This window comes from Citrus sinensis, chromosome 1, assembly GCF_022201045.2.
Source record: "Citrus sinensis cultivar Valencia sweet orange chromosome 1, DVS_A1.0, whole genome shotgun sequence".
NCBI lineage: Eukaryota > Viridiplantae > Streptophyta > Magnoliopsida > Sapindales > Rutaceae > Citrus > Citrus sinensis.
The window spans coordinates 7,840,226-7,864,429 of NC_068556.1; the positions used below are offsets into that span (position 1 = coordinate 7,840,226).

General features: G+C 32.3%; 1 protein-coding gene across 1 annotated transcript; it reads left to right on the forward strand.

The window, feature by feature from the left end:
• The first annotated feature begins 7,008 nt into the window (after window positions 1-7,008).
• On the forward strand, window positions 7,009-11,451 carry LOC102623733 (protein phosphatase 2C 56-like). The gene is made up of 4 exons (XM_006475500.4): window positions 7,009-7,574; window positions 9,159-9,443; window positions 9,811-9,916; window positions 10,591-11,451. The coding sequence occupies exons 1-4, from the start codon at window positions 7,095-7,097 to the stop codon at window positions 10,902-10,904; spliced, it is 1,185 nt and encodes a 394-aa protein (XP_006475563.2). The 5' UTR covers window positions 7,009-7,094; the 3' UTR covers window positions 10,905-11,451.
• Window positions 11,452-24,204: the final 12,753 nt, after the last annotated feature.

Genomic DNA, 24,204 nt, shown 5'->3' on the forward strand with positions numbered 1-24,204 from the left:
TCACGTACCTAACGTGCTTTTCTAAGTCCATTAGCCCATATAATAATAATAATAATTTTTATTAACTATTAAGAGAACAATTAATATTTATTATCAGTTTATCACAATTTCACAACTATATGTTTAAATATTTAATTTCACAATTATCAATTCAATTATAACACAAAAATATTATTTGAACAGCGGTGAAGCAAATTACACCTAATTTTATTTGAACTATTAATATTATAATTTAATTGAACTCAATTGAATGAAAATGTAACTTTTAATTTATTATAAAAAAAATATATTTCATTCATAATTTTTTTGTGTATAAATATGAAAAATATTTTATTCACAAATCACAAATGAAAAATATCTCCATTAACTAAATTACGATTTCATAAATGAAATATCAATTGTCGTAAAATTTTGATATATTATTTATAAAATCGTGATATTTATAATTTTATTTATTAAAATTATGATATTTATTTATTCATTTGATAAATGATAAACATAAAACAATTAGAATTTTTTTAAAACTAAGACTTAAATTAATTTAATAAAATATATTAAAAATTTTAATTTTAAAATATTTATAAACTTATAACATTTTATTTTTACTTTTTATTAAAAAAATTACTTTGATACATTTTGGGCCACGTGCTATTGATGGCACAGGGGCCGCGTGCTTATTACGTACCTTTTCGCGTGCCGTACTTTGGTCCACCACTAATCGTGTCGTGCTTTTAAAGCCCACGTGCTTAAAAATCTGAGCCCGGCCCACGTGCATGTCGTGTCATGCCGAAACGTGCTTGTGTCGTGCCATGCTACATGGACACGTGTCGTGCCCGTGCCGCCCGACCCGTTGGCCACCTTTATGTTTAGTATGAAAATGTTATGGATTGAGGTATAGTTGTAAACAATCTTCAAAGTGTTTGTTATTTTTATTGAATGAATAAATTTATTTGCTTTGATGTTTCAAAGTGTTCAATTTAGTTAATATTGTGGTATGAAATTTTATATTTTTCTTCAATATTCGGAATGGGATGATGTAATAAGCAGTAGCAGCTTCTCTAGATTCTTTTGAAAAAATTGTAGTTTCTGAAAAATGTATAAGCTTAAGTATGGGTGCACTTAAAAGCAGTTTATTCTTTTAAGTCCTTTCACGTAAAGATAAAAATAGATATTAACATAACAGTAATTAATGGGGAGTAGAAAAGTATTATAAGAGCACCAAATATCACCACTCAAACTAAATGCTGGGGTTGCTCGCCTGAGCCGGTCAACTGTTTTAATGGGTGTAAAAAAGAAAAATAATTAAGTATGGTATCATTAGCTCGGGGCCAGGCGTCTCGTTTCTTGTCATGTTCGCGGGTGATCCGAATCCAATCCAGTAACAATCATATTACCGTCATAACATCCACCTTAGATACGACCAACTAATTTAGAGTACAACAAAATGACATGATCTTTTACTTCAACAGTCCGAAGGTTTCACCTATTTCGTTATTCTTGGTGTAGAATATGAGTTGTGACACTTTCAATAGCTCGAATTTACCTTCTTCTCCATGTCATCTCCAACCATTCATAAGCAGAATATTTGAACACATCGACTATGTATCTATTAAAGAGATTCTTACTTTCAATTTAGTGATGTATTCGAGAGAAAGTAAGATGTAAAAATACTTGTTTTATCTAGTTATCTCATATAAATTTATTTATAGGCTAATATACTCGACCGGAAAAATGAGATTCCCTCTGTTAGATCTAGTCACGTGCTTTTTGAATAGAGTAATTGATTTACTTCCTTTAATTTATTAATCTTATAGTTGTTGATTGTCAATAAATGCCTACTAATATATGGATAATCCAAAGTCAGAATTCCCCCAAGAAATGTGTCGTTGTTTCATTGGCTTTTTATTTTATTTTATTATTTTGATGAAGTTACGAATGATAACCTCTTTGATTTGTTTTTTGAAATACTGATATATTACAATAAGAACTCTACTGATATTTATAACCAGATAGCAATTGAGACTCTCCTTCTTGATTCTAGTATGGCAAAACCCAAATAACCACCCTCACTTAATACTGGAGCCAAATAAACTCCTATTAGAAGGGGAGTCGAATAAACTCCTATTAGAAGGGGAATCGAGTTCCAACCATTACTGTTACTAATGATAACCTCTTTGATTTCACTGTTAAAAGCTTGCATGTTACTAATGAGCAGGACCTCTTGTTTTGTATTTAACATGTTAACTTCCCTTTCTTTGAAAAGTATTTAACCTAAGGTTATGTTTGAGAGCAAGGAATAATTCTAGGATTGGATAGACTTTTTGGGATTAAATATTAAAATGCATCCGTTATAGCACTTTCATGAAATGCAAGAGTGCAACTTAGACTCTACTTGGTATTAAGGTTGGATAGCCGTAGGTTAAAATATATGATATTAAATTGCTTCGTAAACAATAACTACTGTAACTTAAAAGTTAAGTTAATTTGATCAATCACTTTTATAATGACTTATAATATCTTTATTATTTTTATCAAAATTATTATTTAGAAATTACGCTTAGTATAAACTATTAACTTTTATTTCATAATTATAATATTTTTTTTCACAACAACTAAGTTTAAAACCTATAATGCCTTAATACCAAACGTGATCTTAGTGTTATTAGTATCACTTATAAGACAATGGGTCAAATGTGTTAAAGAGGCATTAGACCCAAACATCTTTTGCTCTGTTCCAAGCTTAAATAAGGCACAAATGTGTTTGGCTTTTATTTGCATTTTTTTCCTTTTGTTTCTTTTTTCCCTTTCTCTTTTGAAGAAAATATATTTTAAGAGTAATTTTATAATAAAAAAAATACTTTATTTAACTTTAATAAAATAAGGGACAAGCTAAAAGAAAAAATAGACCCTTTAATGTTGTGCAATTTATCTTGTACTGTAATGAAATATGTGTTTTTTTTTATCTTTATACTTGTTCATTATTTTATTAAAGTAAGGAATTCTCTTACTGTAAAATTATTCAGCTTTTTATAAATGAATTATGAATATTCATCGATAATTAGTAGAATTAAGGGGATTTTTTTTTCAAAGATCAATGAGTGGGCAAAGTTTAAACTAATTTTTAAACCCCACCTATTCGAGATTCGAATTCAAGTATTTAACTAAATAAAACCGCTTGGAAAGCATTCGACGGAGTTCCCAGAGGCAAGGGCAAATATACTTACTAGCTAGCGTGGGCAATTGACCTTACTAAAAAAAAAATTCTTAAAATTTCATGTTAATATTTAAGATAATTATTTTTCAGTGGGGGCAATTTTATAAATTGTCTTTTGTAGTGGAGACAAACTAATATTTTCCAACTCAATTAAAATATTAACAAAATGATTTTTCTTATCTCTCAAATCTCATGCACATTGCTCATTACTCTTTTCCCAATTAAAAAAAAAAAAAAACTTGTTACTCAGCTCTCGTTTATCACCCTTGATCAACACAACCCTCTTTTACTCCATTAAAATTCTTTCTCTTCTTTTGTTCCATTTCGTCAACTAGAAAAGCATTTTCGGCCATAAACATTGTGAAGAAACGAAGGAAGATAATTGGATACATGATTGCTTAGTTGCATACGTAGAAAATAATGTTTTTAGTAATTATGATAATAAGACTGTTATTGATAATTTTCAAACGAGTCCAGAATAATTGTAAGAATGTTTTAACTAGTATTAATGGGTATCAAACTTTTCGATAACTACTTAAAGCGATCCTTTAGAAAATAAAAATAGAAGCAAATCATATGTGATAAGTAGAGCTGGCAAAACAAGTGATCGGGTCGTGTTCGTGTCGTGTCAGCTTCGGGTTGTGTTAAATTTAGCTTGACCCAAACCCGATCAATTTAATAATCGTGTCAAAATATTGAGACCCAAACCCGACACGGAAAAATAATCGGGTTACCCAATAAACCACATAATATCTATATATTAAACAAAAGTTATATCAAATATTTACACACTGTCATACATACGTACGCATGTACGTATATACATACATACATATATAATTTATCGATATTATAAAATATACATGTCTACCAAAATATTACACATTTACACTATTGATTTTTTAATTATATATATATAAATAATATTATATATCAATATTATAAAATATACATGTCTACCAATATTTTACACATTTACACTATTGAATATCTAAATGTATTTAAAATTTTATAAATAAAACACTATGTTTATATTCATCTTTTTAAAGAATAAAAATAAAAGAGAAAATCATCTCTAATATTTGAGTTTTGATGACAAGAACCTGTAAATTATTTTAAAATAAAAAATATAATCGGGTTATTGATCGGGTAAATGGGTCAAGAATTTTAACCCTAACCCGACACGGAAAAAAATCGTGTCGACCCAGACCTTACTCATTTAATAATCGTATTAAATTTGACGACCCATACCTATTTATTTATGTCGTATTCGTGTCGGGTAATCAGGTCATGTCAAATTTTGCCAGCTCTAGTGATAAGGGTGTCTTTGATCATCAACGTCATTATTTTGCTACGTTTCGTTTAGACTAAGTCTTGAAATAATTTTTTTTCCTTTCGATCAAAGAATTAGAAATTTGATCATTGCTGCAAATACTAGGAATAAATTGTTTCTTATTATAAAAATTTAAATCTAGGTTGCTCTGGTGCCAACTACCAAGTCGAGAAAGAAAGAACATCTTTTCCACAGCTAAATTATCATTGCAGCCAGCCAGCAGCTAAGAATCTAAAGATTGCATTAAACCAACTTAGATTTGGTAGAATATTCTTATACGCACGCTTGTGACACGTGGGTACATTAACTGGATCTTAATTAGGGGTGGGCACGGTTTGGTTCGGTTCGAAATTAAGTAGAACCGATTTAAATCGATTATTTTATAAAAAGAACCGAATAAGAACCGAACTCAAACAGTTCTTTTCGGATCGGTTCGGTTCGGTTCGGTTTTTTCGGTTCTGGGCCTATTAGGCCTATTTTGAATTTTTAAATTTTTAGCCCATTGGGCCTCATGAATGTAATAATTTTTTTCAACAATTAATTTATCCTAATTTTATTACAAATATTAACAATAAATACAAAGTATTCAAAACACATTTTATCACTAATATCTTACTAACTATTAATAAGATACTCCCAAAATATGAAATATTAAAATTTCAAAATACATAACCAAACTCCAATACTCTATCTATATAAACATAATCATAATGTTATAAAGAGAAATAACACAAGTTTGATTTGAATAAAATAATGTTTGATTTGAATAAAATTATTAACACATGTTTGATTTGAATAAAATAAAAAAATAATTCAGTTTTTCGGTTCAGCTAAGTGAACCGAATACCGAATCGACATTTCGGTTTTTTTTTACAAACGGTATATTTCGGTTTTTTTAAAATAAAAACCGAACCGAATTAGAAAAAATCGTTGGTTCGGTTTAGTTTTTTTAAGATTACGGTTTTTTTGCCCACCCCTAATCTTAATTTCTGATTTTCCAAGCAAAGTTAGATATCAAGCTGATTAGTATTGCGAGTTTAAATTTCTTGTCAACAAGCTAGCAAATAATAATAATAATAATAATAATAATAATAATAATAATAATAATAATAATAATAATAATAATAATAATAATAATAATACTTATCAACAAACATATTGAGTGCTTTTAAACAGTAAGTCAATAACATGAAATTGCCGCAAATGGATTAGGTCTCATGATTAATTACCTAATCCAGATATTTGTTATTTCACCGAATCTTCCGACCAAAAAACTAAAACGTTGGATCTAAACCTAAAAGTTTGAAAATGTAGAGAAAGAGAAAATAAATTAATTGGGTAATTTCATCGAATGCAAAATAATAAAAAAATTAATTAAAAAGAGAGTTTAGTGAGAAAAATCATAAGTTTAAATAGGCTTACCCTTTAAACAAATGGTAGCTTACTAGCTTACAAACGGAAAGGACAACGTGGTCCTTTTGGTAATTGCTTACTAAGAAATATTAGACCTACAAATTCAATTAATTTCATTTTATTAGTATAAGGTTTTCATTTAACTGAAACTGTTATGCTATATTATTTATTCAATTTATACAAAATAATTTTAAACGTGTTACGTATGGCTCCAGCACCACATCACATGCACCCCTGCCCACTTTGAGGGTAATTTAGTCCTTTCGTCGTTTAGGAGTCTTCTTCTTGTCCATTTATCCAAGTCTTGTGGAGGAACCGATCCATGATTTAGTGATACGTGTCCATTCTAAAAGTGGGGCCCATTTGCCACGTGTTGGATCTTGATTCATACCTTGCTTTTCAATGGAGTGCTATTTCATCCCAGCGATTCCGATTGGACTCTTTTTGATTTGGAGTGCTGCGTGCTCAAACCTGCTGGGCCCCACTAACAGGAGTAGCCAAGTCCGGGTCTCTCTTTGGGTCCCAATCTATTGCCGTGAATCACCATTCTTTTCTTTAATCGTAAATAAAGTTTAAACGATTTGATCTGCTTATTCTGGCCGTCGGATCTCAAATAAGATATTCAACGTGGCAGATCACTAGATTCCTAGAGTTAGAATTTCACTCAAAATCATCTTTACCTACCGAATGGGTAGGCTCCACATTCTTTCAACGTGCCACGTATTAAGGCTTTATAATCTCCTACATTATTAGAGATTTTTGGGACAATGCTGGACTAACTCGATCACTCGTTGCCACGCAATCTACAGCCCGCAAGTTGACACTTCAATCCGCAGATTGCGGGTGCATTGCGCTTCGGAAACACCGCCCAACAGAGAAACTCTCCTCCGTTAATTATGAAAGTGGTGCGTAACCTCGACCATAACAAAAGAAATAAAAAGAAAATAACACGTGGCGGTTGAACAAAAAGTAAATGAGTACGACTTTTTATTTTTTTCCTTTTTGTACAATAATCAACAATCAATGGTTCTTTTTTCCTTATTACGTGTCGCTCTTTTATCAGTTTACTTCTCTCTTCTTTTATTATCTCATTCAATTCTCTCCTTTTTCGCCTTCTCTCTGAACAGTCACTACATGGAACCCCTTTCAGAGCGAGAAGAAGAGCAACTCGAACGATTCGACTTGGTCGCTGACACGGACTTGGCATCGGCGAGTTCAGGCTTGTCATTTGTACTAAGCACCGACGATTCCAGGAGCACGACTAGCTCCGGGGACATCTCCGCAAGCTCCGGCGAGATTCCAGCGATTCTTGTCGAGGAAACAGTGGTTCCGAGGCTGGTGGACCCCATTCCTTCCATCGGTGAGTTGACGGTGGCGGTGACGCCGACGGCGAGGCTGATGTGTGTGGGGAGGGATAATAAAGGAGTTACCTGGGGTTTAACATCTGTGATTGGTAGACGTAGGGAGATGGAGGATGCTGTCACCGTCATGCCCGGTTTCATGTCTTGCACTTGCGATCACGTAGGTGGTTGTACGGCTCCTGGTTCCAGGTCCTGCGGCGAGATCTCTCCCATCCATTTCTTTGGCGTCTATGACGGTCACGGTGGCTCGCAGGTACAAACTGTTCAAAATTTTGTTAGTTTAATCCTGTCCACTAACTTAAAAAATTGAAATTATTGGCACCGGGAAAATCAAATAATTGGTTCCTACTAGAGCTGTGACTTCATGGAAAAATTAAAAACTATTAGCACCAGCATTCTCGGGGATGAGCATTATTGCTATTAGCCAGATAGCCAATTTTTAAAAAATAAATTATTATTTTTTGGCAACGTTATGTGAAATTATTCCGTCTCTTTGATAGATTGCAATAGTTTGTTCGAACTGGTCTGACACGTGTAACACAATCTTTGGTTATGTTTGTAAAAATTTTAAAAATTTTATTCGAACCTTCATTTTCTTTACAGAGACTGAGACACGTGTCGTTGAAATCCGTGCCAATACTATTTATTAATTTTAGGTGCCATTGAGTCGTGTGGAACTTTGTGTCACTTGCGTCACAGAAACGTGCGTCATAGTTACCGACACAGTCACGGACGCATTATCACCGGCCGTTACTATCAGCAGAACCCAATCAAAATTCAATGGAATTAATTTGTTCACTTCATTCACAACTTTTGAAATTCTTTTTAAATTGGCAATTTCTTTCCCCTCCTCTCTCTCTCTTTTTTTTTTAAAATAATAAATATAATATGTGTGTGTATGTGTCTATATATATTATAACTAGAACATCCGTACTTTGTTAGTAGCTTCGCAAGAGAATGACTCTTATATCTATGTATATGTATACTTGAAAATTAGAATAGAATGCATATTTATAATCAGAGATCTCTATTGAGTTCAAATCTCTTATATCATGGTTCAATTTTTTTACTTTTATTATTGGAAGTGGTATATACCCCAACAGTAAGAGAGAAATTTACGTCCACAATTTGAAGTTTTGTGGATCCTTCCGTTTTTGTTGGAATCTATAAAATCTGATGGTCTAAATCTTTCGTGCGGTGCACGTGCTGGACGGTGGTGCCCTTTATTTCTTTAGAACGTAGATTTTGACTTGTGATTGGTTCAACTGTACGCCAGCTGGCTGGTATGAATGAAAAAAAGCCTGTCGCCTGCCCTACTGTTTTTATTTTGTTTTGCAATTTTTTTTTTTAAATTTCTCGATGAGCCAAAGATTTTAAGGTTTTGATGTCATTTTCATGCGGCCAAGTGTTTGGTGAAGCTGTTGTAACCTGGCCCATACCGTTCTATCAAAAAATCATCGTTGATATGCTAGAATTCTTATTAGGTTCTCTCTAAGTTACATTTTATGTACCTTACATCCACTCACGTAATTTTAGAGTTGGCTTTTTTATTAACTCGTCCTTTATGATTGTAATAAATGATGAAATAAATTGTATAAGTAATTGTATATCATTATTCTTGTCTTGTTTTAATTGGTGGAGCAGTTTATGGGTTAAAAAGAAAAGAAAAGAAAAGAAAAGAAGATAAGGGATGCATCAACATTTGATTAAAACAATAATGTTGCGTTCTGGACATATTAAATTAATTATGTGGTGTAGGAACCTTTGCATCCTAAGATGATGTGTCATTACCATGTAAAATTGACAAGCTGATGCCAACCTTTTAGACGATATTTAGGTGGCTAAATTTTGTGCCGAGCGGATGCACGAAGTGATAGCTGAAGAATGGGATCGAGAAAGGGTTTGTAGTGATTGGCAGAGGAGATGGGAAGTTGCATTTTCTAGCGGTTTCGAAAGGACAGACAACGAGGTTCTGACAGAGGCAGCAGCTCCTGAAATGGTTGGATCAACTGCTGTTGTTGTGGTTCTCTCTGGTTGCCAGATTATTACGTCCAACTGTGGCGACTCGAGGGCTGTGCTTTGTCGCGGGACTGAAACAATCCCATTGACTGTTGATCAGAAGGTCATATCAGATTCTCTTTTTCACATCCCTTTTTAATTTTTAGGACTTAGCATTCTTTATTTTACTTACACATTGTTGTAGATTGGGTTGCATAATCTCTATGCCAATTACTTCTATTGTTAGATATTATGTTCATGTTATATTTTCAGTAGACAGATATCTAAACGTGTATGGAGCAATTTTGTTTTAGAAAACGATCTAAGGCATCACTTAAAATCTGAGTAGTACATAACCGTCTAAAGAGGCTGATCAAAAGACTATAATGAAGGAAACCACTTGTAGTCACAGATTAGGTTTTCTGTTAGTATTGTTAAGATTTTATTTCATTAAGAGGACTGAAGACGTATTCTGCTTGTTGATTTTACAGCCTGATAGACAGGACGAACTCGAGAGAATCGAAGGAGCTGGAGGGAGAGTCATAAATTGGAATGGTGCTAGGGTTTTCGGAGTTCTTGCCATGTCCAGAGCTATAGGTTTCCTTTTATCTCTATTCCTCTACTTTGTTTCTGATTTCTTTGTTTAGTAATTATTGAAGCATGGGGGATCGAAATAGTGTATGTACGTTCTGTTCCCCCACCATCATATATATCTACCCTCTTTCTTTATTCCATTGGTACTCAATTTGAGTGATAATCTGTTGGGGCCAATGCATCATAAATAATCGGGACCATGCAAGTCCCTAAGAAGTATAGAATTCTAATTGTATAATATCATTACCATTCCCTTTATTCATTTTCTTGATAGCTAATCAATCCACAAGTTTCTTCCTAACTTCCCAAGGTCTCATATTCCTTCACTTTTTCTGAAAGAAGTTGAATATATACAAGTATGTTATTGTCGTTGACTTTTGATAAGCTATCATCATGTCTACCCTGGTAAGGTTTTCTCCACATCGACTTAAATCTGGAAATAGCATAATCGTCACCACACCATGTTCATTTCATAATCACATGTTGTGGTTGGAAACTTAGATCCTGTTCTCCATTGTTATTTGAGGCATTTGATAAGTTGACTAGGTTTATCATTTCAGATCACTAACTATATTTCAAGTCATTAAAATACTATAATCACTAACTATACATGGGGAATGGGGAAAAAAATGATTGATTCATTCTCGCATCACTCATTGCTTAAGGGCTTCTTTCAGGGGATCGGTATCTAAGGCCTTGTATAATTCCAGTGCCTGAGATTACTTTCACGACAAGGACCGATGAGGATGAGTGTTTGATTTTGGCAAGTGATGGACTTTGGGATGTCATGACGAATGAAGAGGTTGGTGAGGTAGCTCGCCGCTTGCTAAGAAGGCGACGCAGGTCCCTGTTGGTTGACGAGGTTTCGCCAGCACAAGTTGTGGCTGATAATCTCACAGAAATAGCATATGGCAGAAACAGTTCTGATAACATTTCAATCATTGTTGTCGATTTGAAAGCAAAAAAGAAGCGCCAGCAAAGGCAGCAGTGAAAAGGGAGTGACGATGAAACCATTTTCCCCAGAAATCCAAATCACTTTCAGCCATTTAATTGAAGTTTAGAGATCAGGCTGGCAGCAGGATTGATGATCTAGTGATGTTCAAGAAGTTCCGCGAATGAGCAAATCCCTTATTGATGATCACTCAACAAGGAGACTCGTTTAGCTACCAATGTTGACCTCAACGTGTACAGAGCTGACCGGCAAGTAACTGTTGCTTGTAACACCAAAATAGGTTTTGTTACTGCAAAGTACTAGATCAATCCTCAATTTTTACTGGTTTGGTCAAGAATTTAAAAAGAATTAATGAAAACAAAAGTGTTCTTTAATTGAAGCATGAACACACAAGGATGAAGGAAAAGGAAAAGTTTGGGAAGATCATTCTTTTCCTAGCAAGTATGAAGGGATTTATTGAATTCATCTTTGAAAGTAATTAAGGTTATTATTCATTATATAGTTTGGGAAGATCATTATTTTCCTAGCAAGTATGAAGGGATTTATTGAATTCATCTTTGAAAGTAATTAAGGTCATTATTCATTATGGTTTAGAATTTTATTTATCCATATATAGTTTAGTAATTTATAGAATTTTATTTATCTATATACTTGTATCATAAAACCACCATTGATCACAAGGATTAAGGTTTTTTTTTTTTTTGGGATAAATGCAGAAATTTTGAAACACCCTTAAGAATGAATTGAGGCGGATTATAGTCTATAGAGCCCAGCCAAATCAAATAATCTTTCTCTCACTATAATAGGTGATGTTTGGTTGACAGGAAAGGAGGGTGGAAAGGAGATGGATTCAAATTCTTTTATAATTTCCTTTATTTGGTTGGTCTTAATTGACCGGAAACCAATTTGCAGACAATTATAAACTCCATGAATTGAAGAATTTGATTGGGCATCAATGGACTATAATGGTGGTTGCTATTTGGCAGATTACTTCTCTAAACAAGTCAACCATTATCTCTTAGGAATTTATCCTTTTTCTGTGTTTGTTTGAGTTTCATTTTCTGTTTTCACCTGCATGGCCTTATAAGAAATTTGATTCTTACGGATTACAGCTAGTTTAAATTTTCTAACTTCTTGTTTTTGTTGCCTTTCCTTAATGGTCGTCATCGTCCTTTAGCCTTTTTGTTGCATTTAAAATTTGGAAACTTCCTTTAAACTTCATGTTTTTTTTTTTTTGGAAAATTAATGCGTCATTAACCAAAAACATTACAATAGAATTACAATTGAAGGACGCACATCGACCGAGAGCCATTTTAGCAACATTGTGGGTCATTGAGTTACAAGACTTTTGGTACATGTTTCACTAAAAACAGACTTTGTTACAAATGAGAGCTCTAATATCATATATAAGTCAATTGATTTGTAATATCAAATATAAGTCAATCAATCTTCAAATTGCTAATAATTCTCTCTGATATAAGATTAATGACATTAGCTGAATCTAACTCAATCGCAAGTGTAGTAAGCCCCAAATCCACTACCAACTTGGCCTTCCAATATCGTTCCGCAAATTCAATATCACTCGACAAGTATCTTCTATGTATTGAAGCAAGCAACCATAAACTCCAAGCCCAATAAAAACTTTTAGCCTCATTGATTGCTGCGTCTGAATTCAACTTAAACCAGTTATTTTCAAGAGGAGACTATTTTTCTTCTTTACTTATTAGAGATGCTTCAAATGGTGTAACATAGGTATCTTGAGCATCCCTATAAGCCTAAATTAAACTGTCAACCCCTACCAAAGTACTCAAAGTATCATTCCTTCCTTTATGAGCAATAGCAAGATTTCTTTATCTCAAACTGACCAAAGCTAGAACCAGAAAACATTGAAATTCTCTTTAGATAATAAAGAGTGTAGGTACAAAGAGTGCATAGAAGTCACTGAAAGAGTCATTGTTTAAAACAACAGCTAAAGTTGAATTCTTCCATACTTTTCAACCTATTTTATAGGGGCACTACTACAGTACATGCAAGTATCTCATACATGCATAAAAAATAACCATTAGATTAAATTGGAGTAGATCGAATGGCTGATATTTTTTATTATTATTAAATGTGAAAGAAATGGAAACTTGAAAAATCGATAAACATGAAACATTAGACTAATAAACATGAAATACCTACCATAAACTTGAAATTGAAATCATTAAACTTGAAACTATAGAAACTTAAAACTTATTGCAATGAACATGGAACTTAGGATCATTAACTTGCAATCCTGAAAATTATTCAATTAATGGACCAATAAAAAGGAAACACCTACCATTAACTTAAAATTGAGACCATTAAACTTAAAACTAAATGAACTTGAAACTGAGGGCAATGAACATGAAACTTAGGATCATTAACTTGCAACCTCAAAAATCATGCAATTAAGGGACCAATAAACATGAAACACCTATCATTAACTTGAATCTGGGACCATTAAAATAGAAACCAAACTGAAACTTAAAGCAATGAACATGGAACTTGGGATCATTAACTTGCAACCCCGAAAATCATGCAATTAATGGACTAGTAAACATGAAAGACCTACCATTAATTTGAAATTCGGACCATTTAACTTGAAACCAAATGAACTTGAAATTGAGGGCAATGAACCTGAAACATAAGATCATTAACTTGCAACCCCAATTATTAGACCAATAAACATGAAACACTTACCATTAACTTGAAAGTGAGACCATTAAAATAAAAACCAAAGGAACTTGAAACTTAAAGCAATGAACATAGAACTTGGGATTAACTTGCAACCTCAAAATTCATGCAATCAATGGACTAATAAACATGAAACACATATCATTAACTTAAAATTGGGACCATTAAACTTGAAACCAAATGAACTTGAAACTTAGGGTAATGAACATGAAACTTAGGATCATTAACTTGCAACCTCGAAAATCATGCAATTAATGGACCAATAAACATGAAACACCTACCATTAACTTGAAACTGGAACCATTAAACTTGAAACCAAATGAACGTGAAACTTAAAGCAATGGACATGGAACTTGAGATCATTAACTTGCAACCCCAAAAATCATGCAACTAAGGGATCAATAAACATGAAACACCTACCATTAACTTTAATCTACACCATTAAAATAGAAACCAAAGGAACTTGAAACTTAAAGCAATGAACATGGAACTTAAGATTATTAACTTGCAACCCCGAAAATCATGCAATTAATGGACCAATAAACATGAAAAGACCTACCATTAAACTTGAAACCAAATGAACTTGAAACTGAGGGTAATGAACATGAAACTTGGGATCATTAACTTACAACCCTAATTAATGGACTAATAAACATGAAACACCTACCATTAACTTGAAATTAGGACCATTAAAATAGAAATCAAAGGAACTTGAAACTTAAAGTAATGAACATGGAACTTGAGATCATTAATTTGCAACCCCGAAAATTATGCAATTAATGGACCAATAAACATAAAACACCTACCATTAACTTAAAATTGGGATCATTAAATTTGAAACCAAATGAACTTGAAACTGAGGGCAATGAATATGAAACTTGGGATTATTAACTTGCAGCCCCAATTAAGGGACCAATAAACATGAAACACATACCATTAACTTGAAACTCGGACCATTAAAATAGAAACCAAATGAACTTGAAATTTAGAGCAATGAACATGGAACTTAGGATCATTAACTTGTAATCCCGAAAATCATGCAATTAATGGACTAATAAACATGAAACACCTACAATTAACTTGAAACTGAGATAATTAAACTTGAAGTTAACGGAACTTGAAACTTATAGTAATGAACATGGAACTTGAGATCATTAACTTGCAACCCCGAAAATCATGCAATTAATGGACCAATAAACATGAAACACCTACCATTAACTTAAACCTGAGACCATTAAACTTGAAATAAAATGAACTTGAAATTGAGGGCAATGAACATGAAGTTTGGGATCATTAACTTGCAACATCGATTAATGAACCAATAAACATGAAATATTTGCCATTAACTTGAAACTGGGACCATTAAACTTGAAACCAAAGGGACTTGAAATTTAGAGCAACGAACATGGAACTTGGGATCATTAACTTGTAACCCCGAAAATCATGTAATTAATGGACCAATAAACATGAAACACCTACCGTTAACTTGATTCTGTGACCATTAAACTTGAAACTAATTTTTTATTATTATGTTGCCTTTATTATTAAAATAATAATTATTTTATTGTTATATATTTTTTATTATATTATTTCATAATATAATATTCATTTAAAGAGCAACCAGTTACTCTTTACCAGTTGCTCCAAGTTTTTTTTTTAATGTTTGGCTGCCACCATATATATTTTTTAACTTTTTATTACCCGCATGTATGTGATACATGCGGGTATTGTAGTAGTGGCCCTTTACAGGGTATAGTAGTAGTGGCCTTTTATAGGACAGTAAGGCATAGAAAGCATCTTCCCTGACTAATTGACATCTCTGACAATTGGGGAATCAAGGATTTTTCTCCTCTACAAGTTATCTGTTATAGATAAAATATTCAACAAAGCCTGCCACATGAAAATTTTAATTTTGCTAGGAAGAGATAAACACCATAAGTGCTTCTACCAACCTGTGGTAAAAGAAGAACAAGAAGAGGATTTTGACTAATTAAGCAGCAGGCCCCATGACAACCACTTTTAACAGTATAAGCCCTCTCTTTTCATGATGCCGAAACAATTGGTCTAGCCTTGGTACATTACGTAGTGGGATTCTAAAAATAACTTTAGTAGCTATTAGAAGAAAAAAAATATTCAAATCAATAACTCATCCTATGATCCGAATTAATCAACTCTAGTACTGTACTTCTTGGCAGCATAGGAGTTAAAAGCTTGAAAGTTTTCGACCTCGATATTCAATTATCCTTATGTATTTGTTGGAACAAAACTTGTTCTTTCTTTCTGCTCTCTTTGTCTATGCTATTTTGTATGTTTTGAGGGAAAAAAAAAAACTCTTGCTTCTTTATTTTGAAAATAGTGTAGATAAGTAATAAATATCAATTTTAAAGAAGAGAGAAATTTGACAATCTCCCAATAATTTACATTGTATTACACTTTTTTTAATCTTTTTATATTATAGTAATTAATGTACGAAAGTTAAAAATATATTATTTAATAGTAAATTTCAATAATTAATTAAATATAACTAATAATAAAATAATAAAATATTCATGAATTTAAATAAAATTAATTTAATATTAATATTAATATATAGTAATAAAATAAAATATTGTTATATATAATGCAGTACAAACTACTGTAACGCTTAATGTAATGCACCTTAATATATGAAACACAACTAATACAGTACAATATAATATAATGTGTCAAATACACTCTAAAAATAAATGTATATGGTTATAATTGTAAGAAATTTTGCTTTGTGCTCTTTTTCTAAATAATTCGTAAAAAGTGGTTAGATGGATAATATTAAGCAAAAGTTTGATGGTACCTTTACTTTATTTTGCCTAGATCTGACAGCCTCTGCAACACAAGTTTACAGCCTAAAAACACAAGAGGACATCAATAGAAAATAATTTAGAGTACAATTACCAATATTTGAGAGAAAAATATATAGCTTATTCAATCAGATAAGATGCTTACCAGCCACTTTTAAGCACTGCTTTGCCTTTGCCATTTGAGTCCCTCAATCTTCCAAGTGCAAATTGAGGAGTAACCCTTGAAGGTGTTAAACTTTCTCTAGTGAGAATCCCTCCTATAGAGGTCCTAGGTAATGGATCAACATTATCTTTTCCTAGTTATTGTTAGCCTAAAGGGCTACACATATTGTAATTTTAATGATGACAAACACGTGTCTTAAGTAAATTAAAAAATATTGTATTTCACATTTCACTACTTCTTAAAGGATATTATTGACGAGGAAGTAAATCACGTGAAATCAAGCTCAAGACACTTAACAGACAACGACGCGATCAAAAATAAAGTTTAGAGCTCAACAGACTCATTATTGCGACAATTATTGTAAAGCTGGTACGATTTAATATATGCTTGGTTTAGCATTTGGGAAACTTAAGATTTTATTTAATAAATCATCATTTTTCATAAACTAAAGGTTTTACAAGTATAAGCTAAGTATTTTATGAAGTTAGTTATTTTTCAAGATAATCTTTGATTTTAATAAGTATTGTTTTGAATTCTAGAGTTGGACCTATTTGTAAATATTTAAAACGTTTTGGGCCATACTATAATTTATTAAAGTTTAAGGACCCAAATGTAAACATCCAAAATGGGACAGAGAGTGAGTGACTATTCACCAGAGGAAAATCTCATATTTTCAAAATTTGGACTAAATTGACAGTGGTACTGTAGCAAAATTCAAATTTAACGGTAACATCCCTATTCTAGAGCGGCGAGCCGGATGAAAATGAGCAGCTAGCCGCTTGAGCTCTGGAATTTGCTTATAACAGCTAGTTTTCGAGCTTTAATTATAAAAAGTCAACTCCAACTTTAATTTAAAGACTTTTGCAAGCATAAACAAGTGTATAAAACATATATTGAGCTTCCATTTCACAAATCATCATATATTGAATCATCATTGTGCTATTATTTGTAGATTCACTCTAAAAGAGAGTTGTTTATTGTATTTTCTATTTTTTTATCAAATTTGTGAGTGTATAAGTGTGAGAAACACTTGAGTGAAGAGATTAAGAGATAATCTTTTGGTTGTAAAGGTTTATTGACACATTTGAAGTCAATTGTAATGAACTTGAAGCCTTGAGAGGCTTGGATAGTGAAATCATCGAGCTTGGTTGTCTTGGAGGCGTGGACTTAGGCAGGGATTGCCGAACTACGTAAAAATTATTGTGTTTGCTCTCTTTTCCCTTACTCTTTTATTATTGTGTTTTATTGAATTTATTTATTTTTATTTGATTAAGGCAATATATTAAATTGTTGTACGAATTGTTTAGCGTAATATTTAAAATCCCAATTCACCCCCTCTTGGGTTGCATAACTTGTATTTCAGCATCGTTGTTGCTTTCTTTCTTGTTGCATTCCTTACATTTCTCCTAGTTGCTAAATCCATTGCTGCTTGATCTAGCTTTTTTGTGTTGATGTCAAAGTTGAGGGCCGAGCTGTTGTGCCTTTAGGATTAATTGAAAAAAATATATATTAAGATATTGAGGATAAACTTTAATTTACCCCCAACTAAATTGACATACTTCAATTGACTCCTCAATCGAAATTCAACTTCAAAACTTGAAGTTAATAAATGTTGAAAATGGTGAACAATCATTATAAGTATCAGTTACAAACTAAAAAATTAAAAAAAAATAATGGACCTGAAGTAGATCCACTAGGCTAAGATGCACTAATAGAAGCACCATTATTAATTGATCCAACAGGCATGGAGCCACTGGCAGCAATGCTAGAATTTTGTAAGTTCCTGACGACGTTGGCTCCTACAAATGATGCACCTGAGCTTGGACCTGCTGCCAATGTCTTCCTATGTTTCTTCAAACATAAAACGAAAACCAAAGGACATTTGCATTTAATTTGTGCATAAACGAAAAGAAATATCAAATAATTTCATATTATTGCATTTTTTAGCCATTGCCTGACCAACATGTTCCTTGTATTCTTATGTGCATTAGCTGGATTTACAAGGTAACATATTCTATTATAGCCAATAACTCCATATAATTTGCAGAATACAATGAATCTTCTCTTATGAGCTGATGGTTCATAAAGCTCTTTGTTTCTACATGTTCTGGGCTTGCCAGGTGGTATTTGAACATTTGGGGGCAAGATTTTCTATGTGTGGCCATTTAGATTTGTTAGCTAAGAGATGAATCATACTTTAGTAACATCTTAAATATGCCTTCTTTGAGTAATAAAGAGTAACAAACATTTCGTAAGTACCCTTCATATAAGTGATAACTCTATGAAATGAGAGTTATTATGGTAATTCTAAACTTAAATCAAGACCACTTAGAGAGTAAATGATGTGTTTTTATTATATTTTGGTTATTTTTTTATAAACATCCATTTTAGTTTAGTCTAAATAAGTTTTGCTTGATTTAAAGTAATTTGTGTTTAAAACATGTGCATAATTGTAGATTTTCAGAAGTTATAATCCATGAAAGGAGGCTGAGATATTAAGATAGCAAAAAGAAGAAATAATATGGCCATAAAAGAAGTGAAACACAACCGGGAACAATGCAGTGTTACAGCCGTTGCTGGAGAGACCATTGCTGTAGCAATTCTGGAACAACGAGGGAGAAAACTTAGCGCGGGTTAGCTGCAGAATTGTGACCTGCAGTTTCCTAATTTGACTCATGTACGCCCGAGGCTTTTGTTTACCCTAGTTTTCAGTTATAAAAAGAGGCGCACATCACATAAAATGGCAACAAGGAATTATCATTGGAGAAATTGGATAGAAAAAGAAGAAAAAGATTAGAATTCAAGGGAACAGATGCAACATTATTGAAGAGTCCAGTAGAGTTATTTGGATGCACTTTTTGCCATTATCAACTTATACCTTTCTTCACTCTTTGATTGAACTAATGTATTTCGTGACCAATCTGTTGCCGTTTGTTTTTCTCTTTCAAAATATAAACTAAACTTGCATGTAGTTGAGTGACAAACAATCTAATGGGTTTTTGACTGTTCTTATGAGTTGCTATATAATTGATGTATCATTTTACTCTAATAGCTATTATTATAACTGTTATTTCGATTGACCACCCATTTAATGGTTTAAGTTAAGATAAAGCCACAAAATAGCTTGTCTTAGTGGATATTATTAGAGTAATATTTGATCTTAATTTGAGTTTCCTAGATTAAGTTTATCTTGAATCCCATAAGGGCCATACTTGAAGTTAAGATTTGTGACAAACTAGATATAGGTACTCACCTTGTAGGGTGGAGAGAATAGATGTTCATAATGACATGCCATGGGTAGAATAACAACTGGTCATTGCTAAGATACTTAAGGATATGAGAATTCCAATATATGACAGCTGAGGATGCAAAATAGTTCTGCTCAGTGCTATAGAAATTGTTGTAGCAACTGGTGTTAACTTGATGAAAAGCAGTCAGCCCATAAAGAGAGTTTGATCTTTCAACTACCTTATTTTCATTTGATTCTTCGACACATTTTATTTAATTTATTTCATCACTGCATTATTTCATTTTATTTTCTCACGATTATCAATTTCAGTAGGAACCAACTTTACATTTGTTCATCTCGGAATAAAGGTAGATGACACTATTGTGATTGTTGGAGCATTTCTAGTAACATCAATCCTTGTGGAGACGATCTTGAATATTCATCACTTTATTACTTGTTGTGTACGCTTGCACATTATCATCAATAGCATTTGATTACAAATAAACTAACAATAAGCTATATAAGGTATTGCGTGCCTAGAAGATAAGCCACTAATTTGCCACAACCTATAGTCACATGTATGATTTTATAAAGGGAAAATATCCACCGTCCACCTATTTTTTACACTTTTTTCAAAAATACACAATTCCTTCATTTTTTAGCTAGAATCCACCTAAAGTTACATTTTTTTTCATTTTTCCACTTCCGTTTGGAATCCGTTAAGAAAACTAACGGAAACTTAATAAAATGACCATTTTACCCCCAAAACGAAAATTACAATTTCACCTTAAAAAATACCAAAAATAATAAGATTTAATGATGAATATCATTATTGGTACTTTAATGAAGTACAAAAAAATCTTAACTACTAGAGATTATAACTCAATTAATAATAAAACTCTACTTATCTTAAATTCAATTGATGATTTGTGAGATTGGGCTATTTTTAATACTACTGTTATAATTTAGCATTCTAATTACAGATATATTTAAAAAAAAAATGCATTTGATGGTTATGGAATTAATTTATTTATTGACCGATGGGGAAAATAATTAGATTTAATCTAATTATTTTTTATAATTTTTAAGGTGAAATTGTAATTTTCGTTTTGGGGGTAAAATGGTCATTTTTTAAAGTTTTCGTTAGTTTTCTTAACGGATTCCAAACGGAAGTGGAAAAGTGAAAAAAAATGTAACTTTGGGTGGATTCCAGCCAAAAAATGAAGGAATTGTGTATTTTTGAAAAAGGTGTAAAAAATAGGTGGACGGTGGATATTTTCCCTTTTATAAATTGACAACCTAAGACTTTGTTGGAGATTCAACTTCAAAGAACACCTCATTTGCTGGTGTAACCCTAAGTTTCCTCCCTTTCTTTAGTGTCTGGTTTATTTTGTTGTTGATGAAGGTAGGAACATCAGTTTTCCATTGTAAATAATTAACTTTTCTATCATTTATTACTTTGGTCATCATTTTCTTTATGTGCTCCACCAAAGTAATTATGGGTGTCTTTCTCATTTCACCAATCCATATATTCTAACTTTTAGCCATAATATTTGTTGTACGATCATATTTGACAGAATTATTAAAAGTATAGACTGACTAATACTTAGGGTTCAGTTTTCTCAGCCACTCAAATGCATTAGAATCAATATTTTGTATATCTGTCATTGCTGTAGTGTACACCTTTTTGCCTATCAATCATGAAGGCAAGCTATCTTGTATCAACTAAATACTCTTGTAAATGCCCTAAAAATCAGGTCCCACTTTTAATGTTTTCAGACTTGTAAACATACATTGTAACTGTACAAATACCTTGATTTTTATCAGTGTGATAGCTGACTGTAAAAGACCTTCAAGGAGGCCTTTTAAATGACAACCATCCAGCACCTAAAAAAAAACATTTGAAATCTGCACTTATCTGCAGGTGTGTCTTTTTGTGTTACTTTAAGCAATGCTAAAGCCCTTGGCATTTTTTTTTATGATTTGAGCATAATTCCAAAGTTGTCTAAAACTTTTAACATGATTTTCACCAGTAGCTGAATCCAATGTCTTTTTCTTTGCTCTGTAAAATTTCTAGAGATTTATCTCTACTCCATACATTGTCGTAATATCATCAACAAAACTTTCTATACTAATTTTTGGATCAATTGTCACTTTATTCTTATATGTGTTTATAATTCAGCTAACAATAATTTCTGAATTTTTCACAAGACCCTTATATATGTGTATGCTGTGTAAGGTCTTGATTTGAAAACATTGTCCAAATGCATGTACTTTGAAAGGGCATTTGTCTACATAACATTTGCACACAATTATTTTTCTCTCAAACTTAATTCTTATATCTTTGAAACCTTATTGTATGCAGTAATCCTTTACAGCCCATGCAAAAGATTAAAAAATTTTGAACACTTATCCAACTCTAAATTCAATAGGTTCTTGTTCATCTTTAAACATTTCACCACCCAACACATGAGACATTTGACTAAAAGGATGTTCATTTTTTAAATATGACATTAGCCAGTAATTTGCGTTGTCACTTTTATATCCTTATAATACGTCGTTATTTGCATCATGCTCATCCTTATGATATTGAGTCTCTTGTTCTCTAAATTCTCCATCACTAATATCATCCTCTAATTCAGAAAATACATGGAAATCATCCTCTACTTTTGATAACTTATCATTACTGTAAATAGTTTTTGATGATGTACCAACACTATCATCTATATTAATGCTTGACTTCTTATTTTTTTGTTGTTTTGGGTGTGCTCATCACATGCTCTGAATCCACTGCATTTTTTTTTGTTTTCTTTGCTTTCTTATATCAAACCATCCTTGGAATAGCTGCACATTATTTTTTACTTGCTTACCTCTTATAAGCCTTTACTTTGACAGATGTAGACTTTCTTTTATTAACTTCTTTTTGTGAAGCTTTGATTGCATTCTTCGGAGATAATGGCAGCTTTAACTTTCTTTTGGAAGATTGTACTTGGTCAACTTGCGATGCTAAGTTTTCTTTGGGTAGTGTGGCTGTTTCTGCATGAGGTCCTGTAGGGATAACATCTTCTGAAAATGGTCGTGAAAGACAATCCTTGAAAAATTAAAATAATGATGGATCAACTGCCTCCTTATCAACTTCAATGTCATCCTCATCATTCACCATAGGAAACTCATAAAAGTCATTAGCATCCTTAACGTCAAAGTCACATACATGGTCACTACATTGTGAGAGGTGGAAAGAATAGTGTCATAATCATTAGTTTTGTCTAGGGCCTCATGTTCAAAGTGTGTAGTAGCTTCATTAGACGGTATTTCTTAAATCAATGGAGGTTAACCATAAGTATTGAGTATGACTATAGTCAAATTATGGTCCAATTATTGGTGTTTGATGAGATAAGGATGTTTGAACAATAGTTTTTTTTTTGTTTTGTAAGAGTAATGAGTTAAACATTTAGATTGATGTTATTACTGACTGGTAGCTTGAGTTTTTATAGTCTTTTTTGATGATTTGTGGCTCAAGAGTGGATGCGTTATCAGATATAGATGTGTCTTTGTGATTGAGGTGAGGTTCAGATTGAGGATGAGCTTGAAGTTTAGGTTAAGACTGAGATTAAGGCTCAAGTTCAGGTTTGGGTTGAAGCTGAGATTGAGGCTAAAGTTTAAGTTTAGGTTTAGGTTGAGGCTATGAATGAGGATGAAGTTTAGGTTTAGGTTTAGTAGTAGGTTGAGGCTAAGATACAGGTTTAATTTCAAGTTTATCTTCAGTAGCAGGTTCATCAATAGGTTGAGGAATGAATGGTTCGTATTTATGGAATGATGGACCCCTGCTGTTAGTTTTCTTCCCACATACTTTTTCTGCATTCCTTTGTGAACTTCATGTTTGTCTTATGCTATTCTTATGTAGTTGTGTCAAAGGATGTCATTGCTTTATTTTGTTCCACCCGAGGCTATTTATGAAAAACACTTAAAACATTAGACTCCTCAGCATTGGTCCAGCAACAATATCTTCACTATCATTCTGAAATAACCTTCTTCTGATGACATTATTCATATTCAGTAGTATTATTTCCATATCAAATACAATCTCTGTTAAAATGAATAATTCTTTGATAATGATTTTGATGATAACAAACTTGATTAAGATTGATTATGTCTTGAAAAGCTCAAACGTTTTTCATACATTTTAAATAAATCGCTATTTTGAAGTAGTAAAGGTTTGTACTTAAATGAAAAATGATTTTATGAAAGTTGTTTTTAATTTCATATCCTTACTAAAATAGCTTCTGGACACTGTCGACGATCCGATAGTATGATAACGGCTATCCGATATCATACAAACTTGGTGATTAGTTTCTGGACACTGTCGGCGATTCGACATCTTCATAACGACTA